The sequence below is a fragment of the Quercus robur genome, chromosome 4 (genome assembly GCF_932294415.1).
Source record: "Quercus robur chromosome 4, dhQueRobu3.1, whole genome shotgun sequence".
NCBI lineage: Eukaryota > Viridiplantae > Streptophyta > Magnoliopsida > Fagales > Fagaceae > Quercus > Quercus robur.
Genome location: NC_065537.1, coordinates 78,883,807 through 78,893,592, shown reverse-complemented (window position 1 = coordinate 78,893,592; position 9,786 = coordinate 78,883,807). Strand labels below are relative to the sequence as shown.

At 33.8% G+C, this 9,786-nt stretch overlaps 2 protein-coding genes across 3 annotated transcripts; one reads left to right on the top strand and one right to left on the bottom strand.

Annotated features, from left to right (window-relative positions):
- Nucleotides 1-824: 824 nt before the first annotated feature.
- On the top strand, nt 825-7,204 carry LOC126723889 (peptidyl-prolyl cis-trans isomerase FKBP42). 2 transcript variants are annotated; one of them, XM_050427868.1, is made up of 8 exons: nt 825-991; nt 1,234-1,323; nt 2,330-2,512; nt 3,922-4,011; nt 4,852-5,036; nt 5,141-5,263; nt 5,385-5,537; nt 6,508-7,204. In XM_050427868.1, the coding sequence occupies exons 2-8, from the start codon at nt 1,287-1,289 to the stop codon at nt 6,832-6,834; spliced, it is 1,098 nt and encodes a 365-aa protein (XP_050283825.1). In that variant the 5' UTR covers nt 825-991; nt 1,234-1,286; the 3' UTR covers nt 6,835-7,204. The 2 variants fall into 2 exon arrangements, with proteins under 2 accessions (XP_050283825.1, XP_050283826.1); XM_050427869.1 differs by having other exon boundaries at nt 833-982.
- Nucleotides 7,205-7,841: 637 nt separating this feature from the next.
- LOC126722695 (uncharacterized) lies at nt 7,842-8,201 on the bottom strand. The gene has a single exon (XM_050425849.1). The coding sequence runs from the start codon at nt 8,199-8,201 to the stop codon at nt 7,842-7,844; it is 360 nt and encodes a 119-aa protein (XP_050281806.1).
- Nucleotides 8,202-9,786: the final 1,585 nt, after the last annotated feature.

The window sequence follows — 9,786 nt, the reverse complement described above, 5'->3', positions numbered from 1 at the left end:
CAATTACAATGTAACACTTAATTAAACATATTGTGGATTTTAGTGTGAAATTGGGTGTGCATTTTTCTATACAAAATAATAAATTTATCTTTAAAAAAAAAAATTAACAAAGATATTTATTTGCTGCATTGTAGCTACTAGGTAGTAAGAAAATCTACCATATATTTGATACATGCATCTATCATCTCACATAAAATGAACCCCACAAGTGTGAAACCCATCTAATGTGAGAGAATAGATAAGGGAAAATGGGTATTTGTCTATAATTTACAAACTATGCAGTAAAATACTCTTATTTCCAAATTATATAGCAAAATGTCTTTGTTTTTTACAACTCAATTTTAACAAAATTAACTTATAAGTGAAACTCGATATCCTCTAAATCGAGTTCTTATAACTCAATATTAATAATGTCGAGTTCTAATTAAATTTCCAAAAGAATTTAAATAGCAAAATATGTATAGAACTTGACATTGCTAATGTCGAGTTCCATCAGTAACTCAATTTTGTTAAAATTGAATTTAAAAAAAAATAACATTTTACTAAATAATTTCAAAATATACACATTTTACATCATAATTTACAAATTAGGGCAAATGCCTATTTTTTTCCTAATAGATACATGACGTATGTAATGCCACCTCATGGCTAGTGCCTCTATCGCAATCATCATTAAAATCTTGTCCAAGTAAAAAGAGTAAAATGATTCTCACGTGATGCACATGTTTAAGGGCTTAAAGACACCACAAAATGCCATTATGTACGAGCAGAGCATCCACCTAGCAAGCCTAGCATAACTAAATGCCAATCTTTTTTTTTTTTCTTACCAAAATAAAAAGTAGTAGTAAACTGTATAAATGTTTTTATATCTATCTATCTATCTATCTCTAGAATCTTCGAGGGATCGTTGAAATATCAAAAACCAAAAAACCAAATACAAATCGCATTTGCCACTCCAAATTCCAAGCTCTCAAATTCTTTTCCTCCGCCTGTGAGTTTCTCTCTCTCTCTAAATCCGTTTGTTTCCCGAGAAAATTCTATCCTCGATTGCAATCTGTTTCATGTTTTACAGTTTTGGTTTGAACTAGTGAGAATTCAATCTGTAACCGTAAACTAGTCTCAGCTGAATAGTGGAGTTTCTGTTTGTTTCCAGCTACATTTTCTTGGTAACCAAACGGAGAGTAAACTATGTTCAAATTGTACGCTGACTTTTTTTTTTTTTTTTTGGTGCAGAGATTTGATCGTGAAAGTCAAAGCCCTAGGTGTGTTTGCTAAATTTGTGAGTAATGGACGAAGTTCACGAGGAGCAAAGTCAACCGCTCGGTAATTCATTGCATTTCTGATCTTTGAAGGTTTAATCTAGGTCATTGTATGTTTTGTCATTCGATTTTGAACAAAAATTGTTTGCTTGATATTTGTAATGGCAATGATTCTGAGCTGTTTTATGCATCGCATTTGGCATATAGTGAATTTGATAAAGAAAGTGTTTTTATGGTCTTTTTGAGGATAATTTTCAATGATATAGTTCAAGTTTTGGGAATCTAGGCTGACCTTTTAATTTATGTGTAATTGCTAAACTTGTTTAATTGTGTGGCAATGCAATGCAATGCATGTGAAGGTTTTTTTTTTTTTTTGGATGGGTAATGTAAGAACTTTTATTAAAAAAATAGGCAACCCAAGTACACTGGAAATGTACTATAGGGGCAAAACATCAAGAGCCCAAATTACAGTGATCAATTAAAATAGGAAGGGGAAAACAAGAAAAGGATGGGAAAACTAGACTCCATTCAAGGAGAGTAAGGAAGAAAAAAGACTGAATCTTGAGAATGGACTGTTCACAGCCCTCAAAACTTCTAGCATTCCGTTCCTGCCAAATACACCGTGTGAATTTTTATCATTGGATTGTGTTTGCCATGAATGTAAATATCTAATTAATTCTTGGATTAGATCATGCTGAGTTTGACAGAGGTCCAGTGAATACTTGATGTACTAAGCAATATATATATATATATATATATATACACACGCATATACACACACATATATATATACATATATAGTCTTCCAAAGATTTTGATAATTAAAACGATGTTTATTGTACTTCTTAAATATATATACGCATAATCTAGTAACTGGAGTCTTGCTCTGCTTGGTTTTCAGCTTATTAGGGAGAAGAAAATTGTACTTTTCTCTATGATTTGTATGATTAGGAAAGATTGCTCAATAGGCAGTTCTTACATACTACAATTATTTTGAAACTTTAGGTTTAGGAAGTAACATTGTGACTACCAATCCGTACTTATACCCTGCCTGGCCTCATCTTTTGCAGATCAAGAGGAAGACAATGAAATACGTACTGAAAGTGCTGCATTTGTGCAAGGGGAACCTCCGCAAGATGGTAATGGGCCCCCAAAAGTGGACTCTGAGGTGGAAGTTCTTCATGAGAAAGTCACAAAGCAAATCATTAAGGAAGGTCATGGTCAGAAACCATCCAAATATGCAACATGCTTTTGTAAGTGCCAGATAGTTTCTTATTTTTGTGCTTCTGAGCTATTTTCCATGAGCATTAATTATTCTCATATCTACAACTAATTTGCAGCTAATATTACCTAACTCATGTAGTTGTATGCCATTAGTTGATCTGTCTAAATTTCTGCTTTCGTATCAGGTGTCTCATGTCTGGTATTGAATGTGTGATGGTACTTTACCCAATATCTCATTGAAACTTCAATGATGATTATCTTAATAAACTCATATTTGATATGTTTGTGGAAAACAGTATGGCAAAGGTTGAGACTGATCAATTTGAGGGGTCCTTAACCTAGTATATTAAGCTTTAAAGCTATAGACATATATACACTATTCAAAGTCATTCTGCCATTTGACTAACTGGCTAAGGTGAAAAGTCTTTATGTCGATGCAATTTTTTCTTTTATATTTACAGGAGGTACAGGTGTTTCTTTGATTTTCACTTTTCTCTCTACTTTTGAAGGGAAATATTGTGTTGATTGCTGATTGTTTCTTGCATTTTACATCTTAGAATTGTGCCTTGCAAGTTGAGGTTTTTAATTTTTTTACTCTTTAAATGTTGACATGACATATAAGGCTGCCTTGGTTGGCTGGGCAAAGAGATAGGTACTGGAAATCCATTTGAAAATCTTGTCTAATAGGTTGGATTAAGTATTTGCCTTTGTTGCTGGATGAAATTTTCTTCACTGTTCTGTTTTTCAGGGCAATCATGTTGCAGATGAATTTTTCATCTAGCAAGCTCATTTCTAAGTTAGTGTGTTGGCAGCCTGAAATTTGTTTGTTAGGAATGATTTTCATGTGTTGGGTCCCATAAATCTTAGAGAATATCCTTTCTCCAAAAAAATACTCAACCGCTTATTCCAAGGCATCGAGAAGATCTGGCATTAAATTTTATACTTCAAGCTAAATTTTTTCTTTCACTAAATGATAATATTGCAACCAAGGGATCTGAATTAATACAGTTTCTGGGGTATTTTCTTCAAGGCTGAATGCACAAGGTACCAAAATAGAGGGTGCGTTTTAGAAATACTGTTCAAAAATGGTCTTACAAGAGTGTAACAATTTTCTTGCTTATAAGATTGTTATCTGTACTAGTATGAGGTGACAACTTAAATGTCTGATTTCCTGCAATTCATGCACCTCATGTTATGTTTCTCTTTCTACTAGGTATGCTTTGGCCTGGCCCTATATAGGGCCAAGTAGCCTACCTTTATTAGTTGGGATTAAGGTTTAGTTGACTTCTTTGCATATTCCTGTGGCATCATGATGTTAGATAGTTGTTATACATATAGTAATATTATACCCATCAAAGAAGCTATTCAAAACTGTCTCATGGTATATTTATGGGTGATGTTAACTCCATTATGCTTTCCAAACCACATTTTGTGATAGTGCACTACAGGGCTTGGACGGAAAGCACCCTGCACAAGTTTGAAGACACATGGAATGAACAAAAACCAGTTGAGTTGGTATTAGGAAAAGGTACTTGCTTATATGATCCTTTTTTCCTTTTTTTTACTTTTCAAAATGTACATAATATCTACACTAAACTTTTTATCTGTCGCATGGATTATCTCATTGTAATTTTTTCACTGTGTTAATTACTGATTCCCTCTATCTATATTTTTCCATCTACGATTATTTCAGACAATGAGTTCTTATTAATCTATGGTAGTATGGTGTTGTTTATTAATTAAGATGAAGTAGGTGAAAATTGCATGGTTTTTCATGAATTTTTATCAATTAAGGAAGTAACAAAGAATATGACCTTAGATAGAATAGAATGGAGGAAAAGAATACATATGACCGACTCTAACTAGTCCGTTGAGAATCCGTAGCCAACCCCAAAAACTTGGGATTGAGGCAATTCATTACCTATGGACTACATAAATTTATGGTAGGCCCTTTTTATGTTACTTTTTGTTCATCATCGTGAACATGAAGTAATCTTTTCTATTAATAAATATTATTATGTATAAAAATAAATAAATAAATAAAACCATAAATTTCTGGAAGGCTGTAGGCTTATTTCCACAAGGTTGAAACTTGAAAATATAATTAACTCATTCAGAAAATTGGATCGCTAAATATCTCTTTTTCATAATTCCAATTAGATCCAACATGAAGGTTAAAGCCAACAATGGAAAAGTATGTTGGAGAATACAGCTGCAGCAGTATACAACACATAAATACAGCTAACACACTCACACTGACACATTTGCATGTATGTTTAAATTTTATTGATATCAGCCAAATCATCTATCTGCTGTAATATTCTATTGAACTAGTTCTAGAACATTGATGTACTTCCTTCTGCAACAGAGAAGAAAGAAATGACTGGCTTGGCTATTGGTTTGTCCAGCATGAAATCCGGTGAACGTGCTCTGTTACATGTGGGCTGGGAATTGGGTTATGGGAAAGAAGGAAGCTTTTCTTTCCCAAATGTTCCACCCATGGCAGACATCATTTATGAAGCTGAGCTAATTGGGTTTGATGAGACCAAAGAGGTAAATTTCTGTTAACTGACTTTCTAAGTACTTGTTTATGGATGTTCAAAGTTTCTATATGATTTTATAAGCTTGACACATACATGGGGTGATGCATTTCTCAGGGGAAAGCTCGTGGTGACATGACTGTGGAGGAAAGAATTGGTGCAGCAGATCGAAGAAAGATGGATGGAAATTCTTTATTCAAGGAGGAAAAACTGGAGGAGGCTATGCAACAGTATGAAATGGTTACACACTTAGTTCCTTCAATTTATTGTTTCTTTGCTTGAGTTCGTGTGTGTGTCTATATATATATATATATATATATTCCTTTTCTAAGCAAGTTCTGATGGTTTTTCCTGATGTCAGGCCATCGCATATATGGGTGACGACTTCATGTTCCAGTTGTTTGGGAAGTACCGGGACATGGCATTAGCTGTTAAGAATCCATGCCACCTTAACATGGCAGCATGTATGATAAAGCTCAAGCGCTATGAGGAAGCAATTATGCAGTGCAATGTCGTAAGTATATAGTTTGATGGATGGATTCATTTGATCTGTGCAAACATGTCTTTTCATCTTTAGATTCCACAATATTAGAGAATTTTGAAGCTTATCTACGTTAAGAACATGCTTGAATTGGCATATTTTACACTATGAACCCATGTTTTCGTTTATCCTTTTGACATGTATGGAAAACACTAAGCCACCTCAATATGCCCTCAGAAATTGTACTAATTACTTACAAGCCCCGATATAGTCAATTACGACTTTTAGGAGCCCTATTGACTTTCTTACTCAACACTACACATTTATAATCTCCATAATACGTACCTTTGTGGCATGCTGTATGGCTATTTTTATTGCAGTCCCACATTGTTAATATAACTGATGTCAAATACAATTAATGCATGGTATTCTATGCTTATACATTATTTGAAGCCCTAATGATCATTAATCTATTAAGGCTCCATTTGAATCTAGGAACAAGGGAAAAGAATCTTAATAGTTGCTTTCTTTCTCTCTCTCTTACTCCTTAGTATAACTTATAAAAGGTTTAACTCAAATGTCTCTAAATGATAAGTCTGCCAGCTCTTTGCAGATAAGCCCAATACAGTTTGTGTTTCTTCTTAGTCTGCAGGTACTTGTGTTCTAATGCAATGGACATTAATTAAGACTTTAACATGCAAAGCCACAGTGAACTTGGCCGTGGGTCTATATTTAAGGGCTTATATGGGGACTGCATTAATTGCAACAGGTCATTAAACCTTCTTTAGGACCTGGAAATTAAAGTGAAGTCTTGTCGGCTCTTAGGTATCCAGAATTTAACATTTTGTCACAGGCAGCCAACATTTCAGGAAACAACAATTTGCATCTCTCATGTAATCAACACCATTGAATGTGGTGAACAGTTAGAGTTCTAGAACATTGACATGTACCTATTTAATGACTTATCAAAAAAGAAAATGATAATGGTATGATGGGTTCACAGGTGTTGGCGGAGGAAGAAAACAATGCGAAAGCACTGTTCAGGCGAGGTAAGGCTAGAGCAGAACTTGGGCAAACAGATGCTGCTCGGGAGGACTATCTAAAAGTGCGTAAATTTGCACCTGAAGACAAAGCAGTTGCGAGGGAGTTACGTTTGCTTGCTGAACATGACAAGGCTCTTTATCAGAAGCAAAAGGAGATTTATAAAGGAATCTTTGGACCAAGACCCGAACCAAAACCAAAGCGAACTAATTGGTTGGTTCTCTTTTGGCAGTGGCTATTGTCACTATTCTATTGCCTCTTCAAACGTGAAAGGTACAAAGCAGACTAATCAGAGGTTTCAATAAGCAGACGAGCGAGAGATTTTGTGTACAAAGTATGAGTTCTGGTGTTGAATGTTTACCTGCCAATGGATTCAGTCGGTGACATCCAGTTCTTTCCTCTTGTGTATGCTATAATGAGCCTGAATATGTTTACTAATGAACTTTTCATGGTGTAGTGGGGCCCCGAACCAATATGTTAAATTGATTTATAATCCAACAGGACTATTCTCTTTTACATAGGATGTAACAAGTTTACCTTGTATTGTGGGCTGGTTCATTAGGTTTGGTGTTTTAATATGATAAATATTTCATTGATGACTACTACTTTTGAAGGACTTCAATTTTGTGTATCGCTGATGAATTGAACTTTTTCATTCCTCTCTTAGTGTTTTACTTTATGGCCTATAAGAAAAACTTGTTGCAGGAATGAAGATGGCCTCCACTCTAATGTATGTTATTGGAACAATGTTTAAATGAAGTGATCTTCTAAATAGAGAATTGGCCCTAACAGTCTAGACCTCTAACCCTCCTTTTCTTGCAGCTAGGACCAAACTCAGTTTGCAGTTCTTGTTATAACCTCAAATGTTTGCTGGTAGCATTAACATTTGCGATCATTTAAATTGAAATAAATATTCTACTTAATGTTGAAATTAGAGCTCCAATAATTTGATCCTAGACTGAGGAGCTTAAAAGTACTTTTGGTGACACTACTCTAGTCACCGAAACAGGTTCAAAAGATTGTAGAAATACACAGAAGATCGAAAACAGTATTCTGCAAAAATCTATGTTAAACAATGGAGCAATAATCCATTCTCTGAAGAAAAATGATGAATATGTACTTCGTCCTCATATTGCATGGTTGTTTCTTTATTTAATAATCAATTTACTAAATAATATTTCTTGTATCACAAAGATGTAGTCTCTGTTCTTTGTTGAGCTTATAAACCCAAAAAAAAAACTACTTTCATTGATCCCAAAGATATTATACTTCTTCTACATGAAACATTAAAAATGTCTACCATGGTTGCTTTGGCATGTACGTCCAAGCACAATAAGCACAAACAATCCTCTGTGATATATACACATAAACAGCAAATGATAAACTCATTAACATCACATCCTTCCAGTCACCCTTCTGCTTGGGGCTCAAATTCTCTTGCAAAACCTTCCCAAACTTCTCAAACCGAACAAAAGATGGTGGCAACAATGACTTCCTTTTGCTCTCTTTCTTCAATCTTGGTTTGGAAGTATCCACAGGCTTCTGGCTTTGGCAACATAGAAGGATGAGAATTCTTGGGCTGCTTCTAGTCTTTCTGTGTTCTTGAGTTGTGCTGTGTTTTGTGTGGAATGAAGGGCCAATTGAGAGAGCAGCCATGGAAGATAAAATGGGGTTTTTGAATCTTCAAGTTTAGATCAGTTGGAGAGGAAAGCTTTGTTCATGGATGTTTGTGAGGAAGGAGAGGTGAAGGTGCTGTGTTTGACCTCATTTTGCAAAGAGAAGATAAACCCAATCACTTTCATTGGCTGCTTGTGGAGTGCAAGAAAATATCTTTCATGGAAAAGCAAATACTTACCTTATATTTTTTGGTACGTATGGGTTGGATAAGAGTCTGGCTCTTGTCATTGCGTCAGTCGGTGGGACAAACATCAATGTGACCTCCAATTGAAAAGGTTGCTAACACACTTTTCCCTGCATTTATTTTCCATAACTACTTCAATTTGGCACCATTTTTTTATATTTATTCTAAGACTTAGTGAGTTAGAATAGCTTATTTTTATATGTTTCTAACATGAATTGTTAGAAAAATGGTACCTAAAAAACTGGTATAAAGTGCTGTTTTAAACTATCTTATCTACTAATCTCTTAGGACCAACCAAATCGAGAAATAATGTATCAGCCTATCAGGAATTCAAATAGTCTATAATTTGAGCTCACTGAAATATTAAATTCTCAAATAAAAATAAAATAAAATATCTTACCAGCCAAACACTAACAAGATATTCGTTCATGGCAGCTGAATATCCTTTTTCTCCATTTTCTTTAATGTGAATAAACGTCCTTCTTACATATGTTATCTACTTATCTGTAGTTAAAAATAAATTCTAAGAAAAACACAGCACATGTTAAAGAAAAACATGCGCAGACACAATAATTTTGTATACAGAGCCACTAAATTATTGAGTAATGTACTGTTATATGAACTTGAAATAAACACTATGTAACAAAACCCAAAACTTTTATAAATATAGAAAAATGTTAATGGATATCTCAAAAATATTTGTTAGTAAATTATTTTTTTTTAAAATTTATGAAAAAAAAATTAACATTTTAGTGTCTTTTTATATTTTTTATAAAAATAATATTAAATTTTTTTTAAAAATAATATGTTAACAATTGTTTTAAGAACATTAGCTAACAAAATCACACAAATATAATAGGAGTTCTTTTCTTCTCAAGGGGAATCATTTTTTTGAGGGAATAATTTTGTGCCAACAGTTATTAATCCATTGGCATTGACTTCGTACCAGTAGACTGTGTCTCTCTCTAATCTCTAGATCTTTCAAACAACAGAACTCTTCTTCATTCTTTAATCATTATCTTTTCTTCTTGGCCTTCACCCAATTTGACTATTAGTCCCCATCCTTAACTTACACGTTTTGTTGTCCTTTCTATCAAAGTTTCGAAACTCATCCAAACTGGTGGGACCCCATTAAATCATCCAACGGCTCTAATTCAAAATCCCCAAATCTCGATCAACACCCTTGACGTACATCATCATACAAGAGTCTTCATATGAGTACCTTTATTATCATTTAAAAACATTATAATTTTTATTATAATTATTTTACGTGTCAGAACGTAATTAGTTACATATTTTCTCTATCGTTTATAATATATTACAAAATTATGACATCATGGGGATAATTACAGCACAAATTATAACATTTTATGTAAGATT

Bases quoted from the DNA above. Each gene is read 5' to 3' on its own strand.
- LOC126723889 (XM_050427868.1), top strand. From the start codon at position 1,287: ATGGACGAAGTTCACGAGGAGCAAAGTCAACCGCTCG. The intron at 2,513-3,921 runs GTAAGTGCCAGA...ATTTTGTGATAG, and splicing joins CAAATATGCAACATGCTTTT to TGCACTACAGGGCTTGGACG. The intron at 4,012-4,851 runs GTACTTGCTTAT...CTTCTGCAACAG, and splicing joins TGAGTTGGTATTAGGAAAAG to AGAAGAAAGAAATGACTGGC.
- LOC126722695 (XM_050425849.1), bottom strand. From the start codon at position 8,201: ATGGCTGCTCTCTCAATTGGCCCTTCATTCCACACAAAACACAGCACA.